Source organism: Manacus candei, unplaced genomic scaffold (assembly GCF_025592945.1).
Source record: "Manacus candei isolate 608988 ecotype Guabito, Panama unplaced genomic scaffold, ASM2559294v1 h1tg000043l, whole genome shotgun sequence".
Classification (NCBI taxonomy): domain Eukaryota; kingdom Metazoa; phylum Chordata; class Aves; order Passeriformes; family Pipridae; genus Manacus; species Manacus candei.
Window position 1 is genome coordinate 5,102,855 of NW_026138091.1, and position 23,032 is coordinate 5,125,886.

General features: G+C 40.8%; 1 protein-coding gene across 8 annotated transcripts; it reads left to right on the forward strand.

Moving 5' to 3' along the window:
* Positions 1–882: 882 nt before the first annotated feature.
* Positions 883–22,416, forward strand: BEST3 (bestrophin 3). 8 transcript variants are annotated; one of them, XM_051795318.1, is made up of 10 exons: positions 884–1,055; positions 4,717–4,886; positions 6,572–6,666; positions 7,227–7,460; positions 12,585–12,739; positions 13,439–13,516; positions 13,924–14,076; positions 17,389–17,469; positions 18,786–18,937; positions 21,279–22,416. In XM_051795318.1, the coding sequence occupies exons 2-10, from the start codon at positions 4,735–4,737 to the stop codon at positions 22,186–22,188; spliced, it is 2,010 nt and encodes a 669-aa protein (XP_051651278.1). In that variant the 5' UTR covers positions 884–1,055; positions 4,717–4,734; the 3' UTR covers positions 22,189–22,416. The 8 variants fall into 8 exon arrangements, with proteins under 8 accessions (XP_051651286.1, XP_051651278.1, XP_051651280.1 ...); XM_051795326.1 differs by lacking the exon at positions 18,786–18,937 and having other exon boundaries at positions 883–1,055; XM_051795320.1 differs by lacking the exon at positions 13,924–14,076 and having other exon boundaries at positions 21,279–22,412.
* The last annotated feature ends 616 nt before the right edge of the window (positions 22,417–23,032 follow it).

Below are 23,032 nucleotides of genomic sequence, written 5' to 3' on the forward strand. Positions count from 1 at the left end.
CTCAAATAGCTTAGTGGGACTAAGGCAGGGGGAAAAAACCTTTCATCATAAAATGTATTAAATCTATAAATCTTGCTTACTCTCTCCTCATGCAATTTTTTTTATTTACTTCACAGTCACATTATTTCATTCTCTGTAGAGATTTATGACAACATTATATGACATCTCCTGGGCTTTCACAGCCTATCATCTTTTACAGCTCACTCATAATGCCATGGGCCATAAAAGACAGATTTCATCTCATTTTACAAAGGGGAAGGGGGAAAGAAGTCCTATGCAGATCCTCCAGTTGCAGAAAGGTTTTCACATGCTGAAATATACCATTTTGAATTGGTTCACTGAGACTTTTGGTATCAGCAACTCCACCTGTTTTGAGGGATGGGTGATTTCTACAGCATACTCCAGAGTCCTGATTTCCCAATTCAAATCAACAAGGCAGCGATAGAGCAAAAGGTGTGCTCCAAGGTGGGATCAAGGTGTAGCTGGGGCTGCAAAAACTCTGGTTTGGTGGGGTTGTCTTCGGTCTTCCTATTTAGATGTAGTTGGTCAGTGCTATTCACTGATGTGTCTTCACAGAGCTGGTTTAGAGAGCCCATACTTTTCAAGAGAAGTCTCATAACAAAATGCTCCCTTCTTGTCCATCCCATTTTGAGGAAAATAAAATGCAAAAAACTGTATGTGCCAGCCAAACCATTGCAAAATTCTTTATTCAAATGAAAGAGGTCCTTCTGATGGCAAGTGGCGTTATAATTATAGACTAGAAAAAAGCAAGATCAGCAGCTGCTGCTGCTGCTGCTGCTTGCGTTTGTTCCCTCTGTAACTGACAGGACAGAGTACTTGGCAAAAACAGGCTTCCAGAAGTGGAAAGACATTTTAACCCCTGTTCTTGTCAGTCCACTTCTCCTGGAGCTCGGCAGCAGCAACCCCTTGCTTCAGGTTAAGGGAAGAGCAAGGTGACTATTGCAGATCTAAAGGGGACTTTGTTTGGGACGTCTGAGAAAGAGGAAGGGTCCAGGATTTACTTTCGGGCTTGGATTGCCGAATCAAGATAGCAGGTCAGTGGATATAGTGTGAGCTTAATATGTTTTTACAGTTGGCTTAACTCAAATCTCTCTCATTCACTTTCTCTCCTATGCCATGAACCAAGAAATAAGGTGATACAACGACAAGGAGTAGGTCTGTGTAGAGGCACTATTTATTTGTACATTCTGTAATGTGCCTTTCATGGTCAGTTAGGGAACACTGATGGCTGTTATTTTTTACTGTGGTTTCTCTCTGAATCCTAATATATCCTGAAATTCTCAGCTAGACAAAAATCCCATTTACAGTTGAGTTCAATATTAATGGGGTGGGACACACTTATATTTTTAGGTGTTTATGGCTAAAGTCTTCTGATGATCTTAGCAAAAGTGGAGGAGTAATATATAACTCACATTTCAGCCTGTGGTTGAGAAAGGTTCAGAGAGGGAATAAACACTGAGCAAAAGGAAAAGCAACATCACAGATATGAGTCAAGGTGTCTACAGGTAGCAAATGGGCATAACTTGTACTATGTCCCCAAAACTCACAAATCCATACCAGCCTAGCCCTACATCTGCTAATGAAGTTAAAGGCAACACAATTAATAGGAACATTTTTCCTAACACCAGTGTCTGTGTTATCTAATGTGCTCTGTCCTTCAGCCCTGGCCAAAACAGTGCTCGGGAAAGAATGTGCCAGGGGGCATCATTGTGCTTTGCTCTTCCGGTTCGTCTCAATTTTAGCTTTTTAATTTCCTGTGGCCATAAGTAATGTAATGTTGGAAGGACTCTCAGTCGACATGCTGCCCATGAACCAAGGGCTTGGGACCACCGTGCAAGGGCCAGGCTCAGCTCAAGGCTTTACACCAAAACTTCCCATTGCATGGGGAGGCCATACCCAAGTGGTTGTAGTTGTTTCCAGACAACAGAATTCTCCAGAATTCTGTCTTTCATAGTTTTGTACAGTCCAAAGCATTCTATAATCACCTCATCTCACCTAATGTATATTTTAGGACATTGAATTATATTATCCTGAAGTCCTTATATGAACCTAATGATAAATGTTAAATAAAGCATTTGCTTAGCAGGAAACTAAAACACAGTGCAAAGGCAAAGCAGGGCAAGGAAAGCAAGGTATCAAAGCCTGACATTGCTCTTACAGTCCCACTTTTATTTGCCCCATTTCAGAGGCAGAAAGAAAAAGCAGGGGCATCCAGTGCCTCCAAAGTTAATAAGAAGAGTTTCTATTCAGAGCCAATGGTACTGAGTTAAGCGCTGAGAGAGATGGCTGGGGTGTGATTAAGTAAAATGTAGTTGCTTGAATCAAGCAGACAAATGGATAAAAGTCTCATTTCCCAGTCCAGTGCAGGGAGGAATATTCTTAATCCTGAATCCTATTATCATTAAAGCTCTGCATTTGTGGCCAAAACCCATCCACTAGGCCTTGCAAAACAGGATTTGCTTCAGTAGAGGAGGAGAACTCATTTTGTCCAGCTTAGCTACTGACCAGTTACTGGCAGTTCCAGTCACTGGGATACTTGGGAGGAGTTAATCCTTCCTGAACCCCATGCAGGGGTGCAGAAAATGAGAACTGTGTTTTTGACACTAATCACTGCCTTCCTGCAGAGCTGCAGATGCTGCGAAGGTGCTGCAAGCAATCTTGTTCCCTCCATGATGCACAGCAGAAGAAGCCACACAAAAAGTTTAACAGACACCCAGATACTAGGGGAGACAAACAGAGCCCTCAGACCCACCCCTGTGTGTCTCAGCTCTGTGATTCTGTCCAACTATCTGCTCTCAGCTTAAAGACCCTAAACAACAGGGTGTCTATCCAGTCCTGTGTTCTGACATTTAGTTGCCCCCATAGTTAGCAATTTGTGTTTTGCTTCATCCTGTATTTGTCTAACTTCATCGTCTCATCATGGCACTGCGTTACACTGAGGGTCTGGGTTCCTGCTGGGTTGTAAGCCCTCACATTATCAGACATCTTTTCAAAATCTAAGAACTCCCTACATGCAGTCAGTCCCACTGGAGATTTCCATTACAAATTGCATACTAGTGGGAAGATACACACTCACTAATTATATGGCTTGAACACGCACACTCCACAGCATCAATGGCCACGGCCTAAAGCCTCCTAGAGCGATACAAGGAAACTCAGTGTATTTTTAAGAGTATTTTTCTACCCTATTCCTCCCCTATAGCCCAGCCACAGATTTCTTTCATTGTTTATAAAGCCCCATTTCTGATGGAGGATGGACATTTTTTCCATTTTCTTAAGCGTTGAATCCTGACCACAGAATTTTTAGCAGACAGGACTGCATTTCTGCATTCCAGTCAGCCAGTTTGGCTCCTGAATTTAATTTCATGGAGTACAGCAATGACAAAAAAAAATTTAAAGGTCTGTGTTAAAGCTCAGGGAAAGGAAAGCTATCATTTGGATGCTAAAGAGTAAAACCCATGTGTCTTAAAAAAAAACAACAACAAAAAGTAATCTCCAATCCCAGACTGGTGAACCTCAAGTAGCCATTCTGCAGAAGAAAAGAGACAGCCTGTCAGTAGTACAAGGCTTATGGTGTCTTTTCCCTGCTGATTCCCTTGGCAGCTAAAAGAAAAAGTGGCGCTTTTACTGCTGAATTTTAATGGCATACTTTATGCTCTGCATCAGAGACAGAACCAAGTTGCATAAAATACTACCAAGTCATCTATTAACTAGGGGTTCAGATTTTTTTTCCCAAGTATAAATGTCCTACAGTGGCATCAAGAAAATATAGACAAGAATCATATTTGTGAAACACAGTAACTATCTGGAGGTGCTCGTCTTAGTTACTCCCTTTTTACATGCTGTATAAAACTTCTTTCGCCCACATTTGGAGTTGGGATTTTTTTGTAAGCACATCAAAATTTCTGTGACATCTCCCTATACTGGGTAAGCAAGTAACAAACCCAGCACAAAGTATTTTACCTGTGTACTTTCAGTAGTACTTTAATTATACTGTGTTGTACCCTGCCTACCTGAGCAACCCTATGGCCTGTTTTACATGGCCATGCAATGCTGAAATATTGATGAATAAGTCTGGTAAGTCAAGGTGAGAAATAACAGAGTTGTCCAGCTGATCTCAGCTGCTGTCGTAACTGGTAATGAAAGAGGCAGTCTCCAAATCTCATTTGTTTTTTAGATTATTATAATTACCAAGCCAGCTAAAAATACTGGCTGGGGAGGAAGGTGCATTTGTGTAATTTAGCTTTATTTCTCTTACCAAGAAACTGAGAAGTTTTGAAAAAAATTTCAAGCAAATTTCCTTGCTATACTTTACTCGTAGCAGACTGGAGAAACCGAGAGTAACCAGAGACTTCAGAGGTGTAACATGTCTCTGCCGCTGCCACTCAGGAAAGTGGCCACATTCAGTGCTAACTGTTGAGTTTGGGTGGTCTTTGAGGTAAAGCCCAAATACAGCCTTGCATCAGTCAATCTGCAGGGACAGACTCAATAGGGCTTGTAACTACAAGATTTTTATTTCTCTCTCTCTTTATATATATATATATGAATACACACGCCATGTATTTATGTACACATACTTTTATATATTTATATGTGCATGTATGTCTATGTATCTATCTATACAAGGGTGCATTCAGGCTAGGATATGCTGTCTAAAATGTTGTTGGTTTCCTGCTTCTCTTCTACTGTTTCTAGGCACAGCCTGCCAAGACGATGACAGTCACTTATTCCAGCAAAGTAGCAAATGCCACTTTCTTTGGATTTCACAGATTACTCCTAAGGTGGAAAGGCAGCATCTACAAATTGCTGTACAGAGAATTTATTGTTTTTGCTACTCTTTACACAGCGATAAGTGTATTATACAGGTACACTCTTTCCAATTCACATCTCATTAAATGTTATACTGCAGTTTCACACTTCCTAGTGTTAGGCTGATGAGTGATGGGGGGAGGTTACTACATAATTATTATCTTTTCCTTGGACTTTTTCTAATGTGCTTTCATTTCCATGTTTAGTTTACTGTTCCAGATAAAGTATGTAGAGTGTAAATTCTATCATATTCAGTTGATTGTATTTTCAGCCCAGCACTGAGCAACTATCCTACTGAAGTTATGCTAAATAAACACTCATAGCTAGCCTGGGTTATACAGCCTTGGTTGTTCTGATATTGAGCTGGAGGAGGTGAGTGTACCTCCCTGCTTTAGATGATCAGTTATTCTCCTTGCAGAACTCTTCAGCTAGTCAGTAGTAATTTCTTTAACAACCCCAAGAGGTAATAAGTTGAGAGTCAGGTTATATAGCCAGGAAAAGAAAAGTTTTGCTTAAAGCTAGAAAGGCATGCAAACCTTATTTTTAGGCTTGCAGAGAACCAAGGAAAACTGCATGGAAACCAGATATGGTTATTATCTGTGTGTCATCCAGCACTTGGGAGGATCAGTTAGAAGAGTTGCTTCTTCCACCAAGGTGTGAATTAAACAGCTATATGACAGATGGAATGCATCAATTAGTACAGTGAAACTTTTAATTGATGAAGTACACTACACAGAAGTATCAAAATCATGATTCAGCTCTTACCACGATCCGTAATTATACCTGTCTGCTTTTTATGTGAAGCAAGGAGAAAATGAGCTTCAGTTTGTCATTAATCAGTAATTTTCCAAAATGTTCAGGAATCTATACCTGTAAACTCAGAAAGAAAATTACAGTATTAATATGTAAGGAAACAACAGAGTCTCACATTCATTTAAATTAATCTAGTTATACTGAAATGTCAGGCAATTGAAGACCATGGTAAATACACCATGGGAAGCTTTCTATATGTGCTCCAGCTTTTATTGCACAATTGTAAACGAATCACATCAAATATTTGTTATATGTTTCTTTTCTATGAAATCAAAGAATAACTGTAATAATATTCATCTATAAAATTTTAAAATAAGTTTATATTTAAGCTTGTATTTTGTACATATCTTTTCCCATGGGCAGCAGTTGACATGGTCCACTCAGTTTGCTATAATTTGGTGAATATTTTCCTCACTGCAAAATAAATACAGTTGTTGTATTTTTAATCTTATGGAAAAGAAAAATTTCAAAGGAGTCAGAGTAAAAAACTGCTGCAACAACATGACATTTTCAAATAGGAGCAATTAGAGATTGGTAAACTTTTGCAATTCAAGCAGACCTGAGTATTATCATTAAGTACCCCTCTGAAAAATGAGAGCAAACTCTACTTGCAGACTTACAGCTTACTATCATCTTTGGTCGGTATGAGACAGCAAACTGATTCTCCCCAGGAATGTTGATTCTAATTAGTAGTGCCAATCAACTTAGTAATAAGAAAACTGCAAAGAGCAGGGAATAATACTGTCTTCTCCTCCAGCTTCTTTAATACATGCCAAAAGTGTTCAGCATGTTACCTTTAAGAATTCACTTGAAGACATTAGCCAAGGTTGCTCCCCCTTGCACATACCTAATTATTTATACATATTTGCACTTTGTAGCTAGTGCCAGAATATTATGCAAGGACAAATACATTTTATTTTTGCTGCAGATTTTTTCTTACAGGTAGCCAAAAACGGTTCTTTGAAAAATTATCAATTTACTGTGACAAATATGCTGAACAAATCCCGGTAACTTTTGTGCTTGGTAAGTACCGGTTACATGTGAAATTATTCTCCAACACTGTCTCTGTTCATGCATTTTGTGAATGTCCATGCATGGAAGCATTTCAGAGCTGAGGGGCATGTGGGATGTTAGAGGCTCACAATAAATCATCAGCTTCCAACAGGTCTCCTTAAATTCAAGTTGCTTTTGTCACATCAACACTTATGCTTACGTTCTTAACATACCAACAAAAAAAGTTTCCATATACGTGTGTATATATATATATGTATATATATTGCCAAATAACACTGATAAGTTATGCCTGATCTTTCAAGGCACTAAATCCACTTAAGTTTCACTACGGAAGAGGAAATTTGGAGGTTCATAGGTCTGAGATACTCAGCTGGAATGTGCCATTAAGTTGCAGTGTCTATTAAATAATTAGCACTGATTGCATTCTGGACTTTGACATGACTTACTGCGTTTATTCTGGGAAATGTAGCAGCTTAGTGTTATGAATAATACACTGCAAACTAAATCAAAGTAACCAAAGCAGAAATCCTGATAGGCACTGGACTTTTTTTTTTTCTTCTAACCCCCAGGTTTCTACGTTACTTTGGTGGTGAATCGCTGGTGGAACCAGTTTGTGAACTTGCCATGGCCAGATCGTCTGATGTTCCTCATCTCTAGCTGTGTCCAGGGCAGAGATGAATATGGGCGCTTGTTAAGGAGGACTCTCATGCGTTATGTGAATTTAACGTCTCTGCTGATCTTTCGCTCTGTGAGCACAGCCGTGTACAAAAGGTTCCCCACCATGGACCATGTGGTAGGAGCAGGTATCAGAGTCCTGCTCACAAAATTGCTTTCCTTTTCCTCGGGGGGGGGGAGGGAGGGCTAAGGGAGGGAAGGAGTCAGACATTTTTATTTTCCTCTGTGGCCTCATGTGTGCCCCATACTAACCCATGTCAAAGCAGTCACCTTTTTGTTAGTGATTTAAATGACAGGACCTTAAGCATGCATCTTTAATACTCCTAAAGTCTTCATTTAGCAACACTATAGAAATCAAATGAGTCTAAGACTCTTATGTGAATCTTTTTTCAGGCACAGTGGAGGCAATAGGTCTGCCCCAAATACTCAGGCATATGGAACAGGTATAACGTTCTCTAAAGCATGAAAAATAACAAAGCTGCAATATAGTATGATGCAGTAGGAGTGGTAACTGTACCTCAATGTCTAGGATACAACTTTTTCTCATGTAAGCACTTCACAAGTACAGCTTTATCTCAATTTATTTTAAGTAGACCGCATTTTAAGGAGATTGCACATTTTAAGTGTTGTAATTTACTTAAAAAAACCCTCAGCCCCAAGGGTTTTTTCTTTAAATTTAAAACCTTACCTCAGTTTTTCAGCAATAAGTGTCCTAAGTATTAAGCATGTCTTCATTTTCTGTGTTTTGATAACACAGTGAGTGTGATGATGGTGAAGGGAGTTCAGTCATGTAACACTTCGCTTGTCTATGAAGGACTGACCACTGACTATTTAAAGGCAAGGTGTGACACTGTGCCTTCTGACTGGCATAGTCAGAGGTAGAACACCAGTGCAAACATGTGGGGATCTGTTTCAAATAGGGGAAGTCATATATTTTTTACTGAATGTCTTTCATTTCTTAAATTTATTCCTCTGGCAGAGATTAATAAGCAAAGTTGCAGCACATTAAAATATGCAGTGTATATATACGTACGCGCATTTCAAATACGCATGAGAACCCTTGGATATTAAAAAAAAAGTCCAGGCAGGATGCACCAATCTTACTGGGAAAAAAATAATTTATTTTGAATTCATTGGATTTTGAAGCTCTTTTCCTTGTGCTCTGCAACAACAGTGTTTACCTGAGCCTGTGAGAGATCAAGGGAGCTTCTGTCGCTCTCCCCAGCAACCTGCTTCTACTACGCACTGGAAAATTACAGAATTTCCAGGCAGTTAATCCAGCTCTGCCTCCCTATTGCTAAAGACAATCTGTTCCAAAAGAGACAGAATGTCACAGTGTTGGACGAAAATTGTAGACTGGAAAACAAGCTTTGGTTGTTGAGTTTTTTTAACAGTGGAAAATATTTCACTATAAACTGTATATCTAAGTATTGGTAGTGGAGTCAGCTCTGGATTTCAGTCCTCTTTCTGTACGTTTTAATGCATATTGTGATGCAGAATTTTTATTGATGCAATATCGAGCACTTCAGGGTATATTTTGCTCCTATTAACATCCAGTGATTTAGACAATAATCTGCAATCATCCCCTCCCTAGCTCCCTGTGGCATTACATATCAGATTGCATGGGAGGGAGGCATTTAATATGAATGTGAGCAGCAGAATGTGATACTTACAGCACAGTCATCATTGAAACAACTTGTGACGATTTTGCATTTTGCTGTCAAACTGCGAACTGCCACAGCATAACTATTGCTACACATTTCTCTTTTCGGTAAATGAACTGCTTAAATTCATAGATTTTAAATCTGAGAACAGTATCACGATAATGTAGTTTGACTCATCTATAACACAAGACACAAAAACTTACTAACAGCATCCTTTATCATGTTGCAGTTTCTGACTAAGCTGTAATATCTTCTAGGAATAAAACCAGCCCAGATTTAAAATTCAGCTGGATATACTGGAGTCTACAGTGCATGCTAGGTGAACAGACATTCAGTGAATTTGCTGTTGAAGAGGGCAATTTTATTCTCAGTCTGAACTTACACAGTCATCTATTCACTGGATTTTGTAATGGGTTTGGGTTCTTCTTTTTTTTTTATTAGATGAAAACACCATTTTCCTCTCAGTAGTGCATAAAGGCTTGAATAGCACTCAGTAGCTTCACTAGATATGGTCTCTCTCTATAGGATATGGACTTCAGTGCTGGACCTTCCTCCTGACTCGTTTTTATATTCTAACATTTTCTGTGGAACTGTAGGCAGTAGATGCAGGCAGATTCATGATACTGTGATGCTGAGTGCTGCAGCACGTATACCATAAGTGTCAAATGCCTAGCAGCAGTCCTGAGCTAGCACTTCTGTTGGCTGCAAGGTGCAAGGGGGAAGCTGGATGCTCAAGATCACAAGTCTTAAAAAACAGAGAAAAGAGTGAGCCACTGGTCAGAGAGCCACCAAAAACAGCTGATAGGAAATGCTGAAGAGAAACATGAGGTGTGAGCTCAACAGCACCAATACCTAAAGATGGCTGAAGTCTGCAGTCTCAAATCCTCCACTGGAAGGAAGCATCTAGATTAACCCTTCCCCACATAACACAGAAGCAGAAAATGTAACTTTTATCTACTTGCTCATTGTTCCTTCTTCTGTAACTGCCAGTATTCAGAATATTTGATATAGGTACCCTGAACCAGTCTTATCTCAAACCGCTCAGTTTTGTGAGGAAAACTGAATACTCTTCTAATCACTTGAGGAAGAGCGTGAGTGATTTTTTTTTTTCCAGCCAGGTTTGTGTTCTCATCAATAATTATCCCATAAGATCTCTTTGGTTGGCATTGTTCACATTAGTGCCCTTTGATTCTTTATTGATTGCACCCCATGTCAATCTTCTCATACTTCCACAAGGATTCAGTGCCCTGTCATTCCTTAGATCATCCTTTTCAAGATCTTGGCACAATATTTGACAAATATTTCTGGTTTTCTGGAGCTGCTCCAGCCTTCCATTGCCTGTCAAATCCAGTGTTCTTTAGAGAGTTTCTCAGTTAATTCTTTAAATACTCCTAAAAACAAATAGTATGACCACATTTAGAAGCCATGTAATTTTAATAACTGAGGTTTGATATCCTCCCCTGTATTTGATGGAATATGAAGTGTTTCTTTACCACTGCAGTAACAGCAAGTGGTTCAGAGCTGCATGTTGTCTGTATTGCCGTCACCTTCACCAGTATTTTCTGCAATAGGAATACTAGGTCTAATGTCAAATTGAACTTTATCGTTAAGAGAACTAGACTTTGTTGAGCTTTCCTGAACAAAAGGTGCCCAGTTTCAGTGGAAAGCTGAACTGATCCTTTGAAATGAGCTTTGCCATTCTTTGTGACACCCCTCAGGCTGTGTCCTTCCAGATAATGACTTCCCAGAGCCTCCAAGTGACTTGCATCCAGTGTTTACTCCAGACTGTTATCCTGTCTGTCTGTTTGAGCCTGACAGAAACATCTTTTCCTGTCCTGTAATGATCAGGCTGGCCAGATAGAAATGGAAGGTAGCCTGAAAGACTGAATTTTAGGAGTCACAAGTCATGACTAGCAGGTCAATTTGTCTGGTTGCCTGATTATTTCTGTACAGTTGATTATGAGAACTGGCTACAAACTGCCCAGAGACCTTTTAAAAGCTTTATCTTATTCTGCTCTCAAATTCCAGGATACTGCAGGAGTACTGTCTTGCTGCTGAACATTTCCTCTATCACAGAATATTCTGTCCTGTCCTTGCCTTCCTTCTCAGTAGTTGCAGTATTTCAAATCTCCTGTGTTAACTTGTTGCAACTGCACAACAGTGACATCTTCCTCAACAACAGAATGTTTAAGAAGGTCACCGTGTTTAGCAAATCTTCTTTATCCTTATTCACATTTTTATATGACACAACTAAGTTTCTGTATATTTATTTTTTTGCTGCCTCATCTATCTTTAGCAATGTTAGCAACCATGGACATCTTCTCACTTACTAGCTGGAGTCTACTCTCAATTCCCTTATTGAATTTTCAGCATTCAAACTTGTAACTGACTAGCTGAGCCACTTATTTTGGGGCTGTCATGGTACTAACTTTGTCCCATTTCAGGGCTAATGTCAACACAGCAAAAGAAGCTTTATCCCTCCCCCCCCCCCCATTAGATGACACACACCTGAGCAAAAATTAAGATCCTCTGAACCTGAAGATTGCTCCAATCCCAGAAAATCCAGGATTTGGACAAAGGAAAATGGGAATTTTCTGAAGTTGCTTTTGTCCAAGGCTAGGTGAAAGGAGGACAGCAGAGCAGAGCTTTCTGCTCCGATAGGGTAGAGGTGTTGCTCCAAAGCCCAGCTGCTCCCTTGCCGAGTCCCAGGCAGCAATTGGCTCTGATGCAGGGTTTGTCACACACAGCCCTGGCTCCCCTGATATCTGACCATGGACTTGCTTGCAGTAAGGAAAAGAAGGATTTCACAAGGCAGGGGAACTCTTCAGGAAATGTAATACCTTCCCAGCACCCGAGCAAGGCAAATTGCCAGGCAGAGAGCAGCTTCAGCCTGCAGCCCCACAGCATGTCACCTGGCCCAGTGTCCCATTAGCAGCGGGATTTCTGTTCATGATTTCCCCTCCATCTCTTTACATGCCTTCATAAGCCCAAAGAAAACATGAAACAATCTGGCAGGGAAGTATTTCGCTAGCAGAAGGTACACTCTCTTGAGCTCTGTTTCATGAATGCACTTGTATCCTCTGTTGCTTGCTCACTGCTTTGCAAATTTACCAAAAAATTATCAGAATCAGAAGGTCATGTAACTGCCCTTACAACATATGTTGAGATGCTGCTGAAAGCTGTCGTTGCTGAAAAGTGATAGTTTTTTGACTGATATATCCTGTTCCTTATTTTTCTGAAAGCAGAATATGAAACTAGAGAGTAATTTGTACAATTCTTAACATTGTATGTATCTACAATATGTCAGCAGTCAGATATGAGAACACAGTAATAGCAAATTGTTGCCTATATTGGTAACGAAGAATTTTGCATAGGTAGTTAATGCAAAAATACATTGTTTCAAGCAAGATCTATCTTGGCAAAAAAAAAAAGCTAAAAAAAAAGGAGTAGGCTACTAGTTAGAATTATAAATTGTGTTTAGAAGAATTCTATGCAAATATCACATGAACAGATTCAAACATATTCAAAATTTATAGTATCAGTAGCACTGAAAGCACAGAATAAATTGACTTTTTTTTTGGTAAACAGGTTTTATGACAAGATATGAAAGAAAACTTTTTGATGAACTTAAGTCTCCCCACCTGAAATACTGGGTACCATTTGTGTGGTTTGGAAATTTGGCATCAAAGGCACGAAAAGAGGGAAGAATTCGAGACAGTGTAGATCTGCAGACACTGATGAATGTAAGTAGAAAGAGTAAATCTACAGAAAACTAATCTGAAATTGCTATGTGGTAGCTTTTCACTTAAATAATTGATTTTATTTAATGTGCACAGATCTCCTGTGTCATCTAAATTATCTTACTCAGGATTTATCCCACTTTTGATTGTGTACCAATGTACACTCAAACACACACAGCAGCAGTCTGCTGGGATTCTTTTTATATGACTAAGAAGGTATTAAAAGAAGCAATAAATTGATGAATAAAATATTATTGTAACATCACTGTAAGTTCATACTTGTTCCGTTGCTGAGAATATGAGAAATGAGAATAATGTAGCATTTTGAAGATTTTAATATCAGTTACAGGGAAGATAATCTCCCTGAATATTTCATTAAGTGGTAAAACATCCTTTTTATGATATAATATATTCTCTTTCATGTATCACTAGGCTGGGGATAAGATAGAAACAGAAGATAGTTTGTGAAGAAATACATAATATACTAAGCATTCCAACTCCATAAACCAAGTGAATATTTAAAAGGAGTGCTGGATATAGTTATGGTATCAATTTATATATGCTAGACTTCCATATCTCCCTGTCCTTTTTATATGTGCAAAAATGAATGGTCACAAAATATTTATAATTCATAATGGTACCCCATGCAATTTTATTTTGTTGGAGTTTGTTGGGTTTTGTTTGTTTGTTTTTCCCCCTTAGGAGATGAATAAATACCGGTCTTGGTGTAGTCTTTTGTTTGGTTATGATTGGGTTGGAATTCCACTGGTCTATACCCAGGTACTGAGCTATTTTCCTTTAGTAAATTCGAAACACGATTTCCAGAAAGGGGAGGTTGGTACAAAACATCCATAGTCTCAACCAGAGTCTCTGAGCTGTGGAGCACTGGTACACTCCTGCGGGACCGTGGAGGCCTTGCTAACTATGTAAGTCATATTTAATGCAGAGATGTTTTGAAGATCTTGCATAGTTTGGAAGAGGGGAGGGAAGCACTGAAATGTTTCTGTGTTTCCTGGGTGTTCTTCCTGGCCATAATTATACCTGTGGCCTTTCTATTTGCAATACCTTCCTACAGATTCATAAATTACATGGCAAAAGGCAGTCACAGGCCTTTGAGTATGTGTTGCTTTGTGCATAAGATTGTATTATTCCAATGTATTATTTCAATGAAGTTTTGTTCTTTGCAGGTTGTTACTCTCGCAGTCTATACTTTTTTCTTTGCCTGCCTGATAGGGCGCCAATTTTTGGATACTGACCAAGGGTATCAGGGCCATGACTTAGATATTTACATTCCAATCTTCACACTGTTACAGTTCTTCTTCTACGCAGGATGGCTCAAGGTAAACCAGCTTTCTGGAAAGGTGATGGGGGAACCCTCTCTATGGGGCTCGTCAAGGTGTCAGATCTCTGACACACTGTAAAATCACCAGAGATTACTGGAGTTACACCAAAGCTGAATTCAGCCCTAAGTGTTCTGTGGTCATATAGACACATCACACAATACATCTTTAATTCCACCTGATTGTACAGTAAGAAATGGTCATGAACCTGAAAGAGCCCATTTGAGTAGCACCAATGCAGCCACAACACTGCAAGGGAATATAACCCAAAAAAATCAAGTCTCAGGTCCTGGCCTATAAAACGACAGATGAAAGATAAAAAAAAACCCCTTTCTCCCACTCCACTGTTCAGTGGGGAAATACTGCTCCAGACCTGGCATTGGCTGAAAGGGACTGAATCATAATTTCTTCTTATAATCAAAGCCAGCCTCTAGTATCGGCTGTTAACCTCATCAGATGCAGGCAATTAAAGGTCTCCAGTTCCAGGGGGCTATGAAAGAATGACAGCCAATATTGGCTACAACTCCACTACATAAAAACATTCATTAAAAACACTTATAGAAGGAATTGGCTGCTGCCCATCAGCCCATTAACGACTGCTAGGTTAACATATCACCATCAGTCTGATAGCTGAGTACTTAAGCCAGGTATCTCAAGGTGATTCTCTCCTCTGCAGTAGACTAACTGGAAAAAAGTTTCAAATAAAAATCAAATTGGTACATAAGGGTGTGTGCACATTAATATTTCCTTTTGTGTTTACTTATCATGGCTGGAAACTTAGAGGAAGCTTCTCACTTTTCTGTCAGAGGAAACTTCTGACTTTTCTGTTAGAATACACATTGCACAAAATTTGCCAGTTTTAGAGACCCTTCCCCCAGCCAGTTCCAAAGAGTAGAGTAGGAAAGGCAGCATACCAAGCTGGCAGGTTGTGAGGGAGGCTGCAGGGCAAGCTACTCTAATCCTGTGTCATAGGAAATCAGGGGGGAAAAGGGAGCTGCTGCATAGGAACCATCCCAGATAGGAGCAGCAGAGAGAGGAAGGGAGGCTGGTGCACTGAGGGTAGCAATTTCTCCTGGAGAAAAGTGAGGCTTTATCTCTAGGTAATGTCTTCCAGGGTTTTACTAGTGGGTTACAAAACTAAGCTGTTCCTCTTGACTGCCCTTCTGGTGCTCTTGAGGGGCAATGGTTTCCCCTTCACCAGCACCGAAGGATGTTAGTAGCACCTCTTCCAGTTAGGCTCAGGGCTTGCAGCCAACTCCCAGCTACAGCAGGTATGAGATGCCATTGTAACTGAAAAATCTTCTGCATAAGGAAATGGAAGGGAGGAGAAGAAGTTTTAAAAAGCTAATTTGATATCAGCAGTGTTCCCTCAGACCGGAGGTTCATCCAAACCTTCAGTGCCCCGAGTGAGGATATTTCTGTCTTGAAGGTTACAGTCGGTTTCCTGCTGAGTGTGTTGGCCTTTGGCTGCCAGGCAGCAAAAAGGGCCCTGAGATATTGACTTCCAGTAATTTGGCAATTCCTCAGAAATAATGGCTAAACTGAGCTCATTCCTTGGCCTCAAGCCTGGCCTGTTATACCTACAGTACAGGGCCAAAGTTTCCCATCAGGTGAGACACTTCTAAATCTCCATTTTCATTACAGGCATAGATGGACTGTCCAAATACAGAGTTTAGTTGACCAGCACTACATTCCTTTCTGGAAAATAAATCCGTGTCTCACATTCCAGGATCAGGTCAGCCAAGCAAAAGGTCACCAGTGCTGTTCCTTCTGTCCCTGTGCTGCTCACTTTTTTAAGCTCATGTGATAGGTTTTTTGAGTGGTGATCTCTGCTTCACACAAAGCTGATCCAGAGCCACAGCACAGACTGTGTTCTGGCTCCTTCCTGTTGCAACACTTTCATAGCTATACCCAGAACTTAATAACATAGGCCCAGTCAACGAGTATGAGCAGAGGTGCCCCCATCTTTCTTCATTCCTCCTTACATGTGTTTTCATAGGTTTAGTGTACTCAGTAGGTCCTTTGTTATCTGCCAGCACTGGCCTGGGAATTGGTGGCCTGGAAGAGTCAGCTTACCCATGGGTACAACCTAGAGACACGTAGGAAAAATACCTAGGGAGCAACTACCTTACTGTTATATGTTATTTAGAGCATAGCTGTTCATAGTGAGGTTAATGAGCAGGACTGTTTAATCATGCAGCTTCTTTGCCCATATGCACATTAAATCAATGATTGATTGCTGCTTCTGGTCCTGGTGACCACTAGGAAGGTTTGGAAGGGTCATCAAGAATGTGATTGGCTTCAAAAGCAGGACTTAGAAAGATAAACAGAAGGAGAAAAGCATGGAAAGGAGAGGATATTTAACCTCAGCGTACCAAGGAAGTAAGAAATAGAGAAGCAGACTGCATTTCCTAAAACCTTTTTTTTTTAATTTTCCTGTTTCATCCTTTTTTTTCCTCCCTCAGCAGCTATGCGCTTTCTCCCCGCTATGTACTTTGGTGATCATGGGGATGAAGAGGCAGTCTCTGGTTGTTTTTCTACTGGATGAGGACAGCCAGAGAGGGTTCTCTTCCCAGACTCATTCCCAGAATAAGGTGCCTCATCACCAAGGTGCCTGAGCTCCCTGTTTGCTTATGTCCTCCACAGGATGGGCTTCTGCCCTGCAGTTTCAATCTCTTCAGGTAGAGAAACCCAAGCCAGAAGGCTAAATTAAAGAACAGACTCTGATTCTGTCTCTTGGATTTGGCTAGCATGATGCATGGAGTCTGTTTGAGTCAAGGTTTTTGTGGGCTGCTTTTCCTGAAAAGCTGTGGAAGGGTGCCATTAGGATTAACCCTGATAAAGAAGCAGGGTCTGAGGGCTGAGCTGGAGAGCCAAGCTCTACTCCATCCAGCAAACTCCAGCTGCGAGGCTTGGGAATACTGACCCAATGGGTTGGTAGACTACCATAGATAATAGTGCAGTAACAGAGCCCCTAGCTGCTAAACCATTTATTTAAATGAGCCAAAGACAACAGTAAGAAAAGGTAATGACTGTCTTATGTGACAATTACCATGGGCCAGATATGTCTCAATTCCCAGTAGGCCAGCACCAACAATCACGACTGACAGCACCAGCAAGGCAGAGAGTTATGAATCTATAGGGAAAGCGAGCTCTTCCTTTGCTAGGCTGGCAAAACCATCAAACGGGAAATCGAGCTATGATTGCAAGTGACAGGTAGGGAGAGAGAGAAAAATCCAATCTTACTTTCTCTGCAGCAGTAGTCCTGACATGGCATTCCAACCTCTCTTCACTGTCTCATTTTCTTTTCAGGTTGCTGAACAGCTTATTAATCCATTTGGAGAAGATGATGATGATTTTGAAACTAATTGGTGCATCGATAGAAATTTACAGGTTGCTGTTGTTATTTCTACTTCCCACTTTACTGTATGATAGGTTATCATTACATTTAATCCTATTTCTTAAATTGAGGTACAAATTAGGGCACCAAATGTCAGCAAAACAAATTCTTTCCCTGAAGGTTGTGATCCCCAGAGTTTGTTTCAGCAAGATAATTCATCTTGATTTTGGCATTTGGTGTTTATAATGCCTGACGAAACATGCAAATGGGTGATCTCAAATTATAAGATCACTTTATGCCTGGAAAAACATGTAATGTAGGTCAATCCTGCAAAATCCAAAAGCTGTTCCCACATAGATAAGAACACATTTTGCTAATCTGAATGTCTTGAGATTAAAATATTGCATGTGAACCTTCCTTTAAAAAAAAAGGCAGTGAAAATGCTAAAAAGACCAAGCAGGGCCCTGAACTAATAAGCAGGACCAGTACCATTCATCTTTTGATGCTGCCACCCACAGCAGCATCTGTGGTTGCCACAGAAGCCAGTGTCTTTATTGGCAGGAGTTGTGTGATGACCAGAGTACACATTTATTGCAGATACCCCCAATTCCCAAACAGCCCTGTCTGTTGTGCCATGAAGGAGCTCAGAGACACGAGAAGGCACCTGCTGCTCCCCTTGCATGGAGCCAAGCACAGGGCTGGGTGAGCTGCTGTGGGACTCCACTTTGGCTGAGGACCACTGAGACAGCAAAGCAGAGCCCAGGAGTTAGAGGGAGCAAGGGCAGGCCAAGCAAACCACCATATTAACCAAAGTAAGCAATGCAGGTGTGCACAAGAGTGGGAAAGGACTTCATACTACCAAAGATGCTCTCTGGCTTAGCACTACTTCAGGGTACTCATGCTAGAGTGCCTTACAGCCTCTTGTATAAAATATATCAGAAGGTCCTAGAACAGGATGGTCACATACTTGGTTCTGAATGTCTTAAAATGGGGATGAAGCTTATCAGAAAGATTCTTGACCTCCAGACATTTTAAGGAGCACAGCTAATACTTGACACAAACTTTTCATAACACATGGAGGATCACATTTAACTACATCACGCGTATGGAAAGGACTGCAATCTGACATAAATATCTCTGCAGTACAGAAGACTCAAGTTACAATAAAATTTAGACTTTTGTGAATATAGGTGGATATAGGGGGTTTATTTTATAATATTGAGTCTCTTCCTAGTGCCCAGGCCATCACACAGAGCTTATGTTAAAGGGTTTCTGAAAGAAATGTTGACCCAGGGAATATAAAGCAGATTATTTCATATACTGTACTATGCTGAAAGTGACATAATTTATATAAAAAAAAAAATCTAAGGTCTCACTTCTGGCGGTGGATGAGATGCACATGAACTTGCCAAGGATGGAGAAAGATATTTACTGGAATGATTCCTCTGCTCGGCCTCCCTACACAAAAGCAGCTGCTGATTACTGTATTCCTTCATTTCTTGGATCGACTATTGAAATGGGGTGAGTGGTACTAAGGTCCTTAATGCCATCAGAAAGATCACCACCTCTACAGCCCACGCTGATTGACGGATAGTCAGCACAGGCTGTGACGATACTGCAAGCAGGGGAGATGGAAATGGAAAGTGATATTAGGAGGGAGTGGACAGGCTGGTGTTGGTGGGATGACGTCTCCAGTGGTCCATGTGAACTTACAAATCGTGTACACGTAGCTAAATCGTATAATTAGTAAATAGAGCATGTTGCAGGGAGAGTTTATTGACAGTCTCTGAGCACTGGATGGCACCTGAAGACAGTGACTGACTTTTCTTAATAATACTTTCTTTACTACAGCTGCTTCATACACCCCCAATTAGCAAAATAGCTATTCCTTTGCTTATTTAGTTAGCAAATGACAGCTAGAATCAGCCCAGATTTTTGTGAAGATCAACAAAAAATCATCTTAAATGTTGTATGACTTTTCACTGACTAATAATCTGGGCATGCAAGTTGGAGCGGTCAGATTTTGTGAAGGGATGAAGAGGATTTATTTGCAGAGATCAACATAAGAACCATTGTTACAAAGAAACATATAGAGGATATAGGATTGCCCCCTGTTGTTGGGATCTATTTGAGCAATTAGTGATAGGCCAGTTGGTTTAGAAGCTGTTACTTTAAATAATTGTGACACACTGTGATATAGACAGATCAGTAAGTGTAAATCCTATCATGACTGAACAAATACCAGGCAAGTAGATGTTCTTATCTGCAAATCTTTTCTAAAACTTTGCAGTAGCCATTTTGTTAACTTTAAAAATTATCTCAAGATGTTTACAATTTTCCCATCATTTCCCGCCTTTATCAAAATAAATGGTGCTTAATTTTTTTGTTTCATTTGGCCTCAAAATTGCTGGTTTTTCAGTTTTACTTCTCTTATTTTTTCATTTTGCATGCATTCTACTACAAAGGACAATGAGTTTATATGAGTTCCTCTTATTACAATCAGCATCTTCAGAATTATTTACTTCTGGAAAAACTATAAAATGCCAAAGAGTAAAGTAAAGAACAACATTTAAAAAGTAAAGAAGAAAAACTTATAGAATATAATTTATTTTACTGCAATTGCTAGGGGGGAAAGGTTGCAAAAAAGAAACATTAAATCTGCAAACAATCTTTTTAATAAGAAGGACTTCTCACAAAATATGAAGGAAGGAGTGAATAAAAAATAGATCCCTGTTAGCCCTGTGAAATGCAAACAGCTCTGATGTGTTCACTTTTTATTATTTTCTCATCTGAACTGTTTCTCTGTTTATATCTCTAAAAATAATGAGTAGTTCTTATGCAGACTTTCAAAAACAAGTTCCAAAGATTCATCCAAGTCCAAAGCAAATATACAAAACTTGAGCCCAAATCCAAAGCCTTCTTCATTCACCTCAAGTAGACATCTGGAACAGGTTGCCCAAAGAGGTGGTAGATGTCCCATTCCTGGAAACATTCAAGGTCAGGTTGGATGGGGCACTGAGCAAGCTGATCTAGTTGAAGCTGTCCCTGTTCATTGCAGGGAGGTTGGATTAGATGGCCTCTAAAAGTCCCTTCCAACACAAACTAATCTATGATCTTCACAAATGCTGGATGAAATTCCTCTGTCCCTCCAGGGTAGTGTTGCCTTGCTGTGCTCCTTACCTCATATTAGGCCCAAGCCTCTTTGCCATTCTTGCCCTTAGGACTGATAACTAGGACAGTTTGGCTTGTCTTCTGGGGTGAACTGTGTACTGAATTGACTGGCAGGTGCAGCAACAGTTGTTCTCATGAACCACCAAGGCTGTACAGGAGAAGAGCACCAGGTACAGGTGAGACATTCAGACACATTATCATGCCCCAGAAGTGAGATTTGGCCATCTGAGTAATTCCAACATTTTTTGAAATTGTTGCACTCTGCTTCCAGCAGCAGCTTTTTCATTGCGTTTAGTTTTGACCAAAGGATTCTCCTGAAAAAAACTACAGCATCAAGTAGGACTTCTTTCTCCCCTTTCTCTCACTCTAAGCACAAAGCGTAATCATGTGGAGCTGCCTCAAAGGGCTGCAGCCCAAATATGAAATGGTGCCAGATGCTTGGCTGAATGCTCTCCCAGCCTGGTCCTCAGGAGAAGAGGCACCTGGATGTTGAGAGCTCTCTGTGTGATCTGGCTGGTTCAAAGGCACAGGCACTATTTTCTGGCACTCTCATCCTTTTCACGCTCTTTCTTACAGACACACTAGGGCCTTGGTTCCTATGTCTTCCTGCTGAGACAGCAGGATATATGTGCATAAAGACCTAATACTTCCTATACGTAAGTGACACCTACTACCTGGCTTTATTTGGCAGGCTGGCTGATACCGAATTCCTCTATGGGGAAGAGTGGCCCTGGGAAGAGGAGAAACACCGAAGACAGTATTCAGTGCTAAGAAGAGTCAAGAGATTTCTCAGCGTCCACGAAGGTCCTTCATACCCCACTCACCGGCGCTACAGTCGGCAGACAAGTGAGAATTCGGTGTTTTTCCCAGCAGATGAAAAGGGGCACATCAGACAGCTGCAGGAAATGCACAAAAGAGGGAGGCACTCTGCCTCGAGCTTCAAGAAGAAACATGAGGGAGTTGACAGAAGTAACAGACTTCATAATAGTCGAGATCTAGGACCCATAACTGAAACCTCAAGGAATGAGGCACAGTTTGGTGACAGCGACACCTCATCTGAGACAAACAAGCCAATTCCTGAGGTCATCATCTCTGAAGCCGAGGAAAATGCACTTGACATGCTGGACAAAGCAGATCTGCCAACAGAGCGCTCTGCAAGCATGCCGGAAGAGAAATTCCAAAGGATCCTAGGCAAGGCAAATGTGACTCTTCTGAACCAACCTTTTTTCCCTCTGGAAATGACTACATACATCCCAAGCTCAGAGGCGCATCAGTCACTTCCTAGTTTGATAGGAGAGCCCAAACATGAGCCCTATGGTAGTAACATTGCTGGTCTTATAACAGATCATGAGAGAAACCTTCAGCGATGGAGTTTACCAAGCTTCCATAGTCCTAGTACAGCACCCAGTACAGCTGACAGTGCACCGCCTTTAGCAGATTCCAGGACAACTTCACAACAAAATACCTTCAGTGATGGAAACAATGTTACTTCTGCTGCTGCACCAGAGATGTTTGAGATGCAGCACTTATGGGAAAACATGGACAGTAAAGAAACAGCCATAGTAGAATTTTCTAATGAGGAAAGTGAAAGAAAACTTTGACCATGCTTCCTCTGGGTTTGACTGAACTTCTTGTCTTCTCTTGAACGTAGTTCTCATACAGATTTGCTGAAAGTGCAGAAGGGCAGACTTGATGCTCAAACAAGTCCTGAGCAAGATCCAACAGAGGATTTGAGACCTAAATAAGAGGCATTGTGGTGACATACTTTAAGCCACTTGGTCGTTAGCTTGAAACCCGTGATCCTTGTGGGGAAAACATTTACCAGGAGAACCATCAGTGCACAGAACAGCAAGCTGTGTAGGCTCAACTAGAGGAAACACTAAGGTTATCAGAAGAGTGGAGATGGTTCTGTCCACTTTGGATCCACACTGAACACTGCTGCTTTTGTCCACTCCATCAGGTTCAAGTCCATGACATCCTTGTAAGACCCATGAAGACTTTTGTTTTCTATTTGAGTGGCTCAAAGGCGAGGTGTGGGCTCAATTCCCTCCTCAGCTTGGAGAGATTCAGCCCACCATCTCTTACTGCCTGGAGGAACACTTGAAAAATCAGGCTCCTCATTTGTGTAAGACAATAGCCTGCCCCGCTCTTGCTGAAGCTATGCCACTGGAAAAATAAAAGGATTAAATGCTTAAGTTCATTAAGAAAAATGGAAGAGGCAAAATAGGTCATGGGAAGTCTCAGTCGTGGTCTTTGCTCCCTGGAGCACGTATGTGGCATACCCAGTGGCTGGTTATTGTAAAATGAGGCTCCCAGGTGGCCTCTCTCATTATGACAGGGCTGTGGCACTTTCTCAAGAGGTGGTGGAGCTGCAGGGGCAACTGAGCTTAGAGCTCCAGTGTTGTGGAGATCTTCAGCTGGAAGTGCACAGGTTACAATCATCCC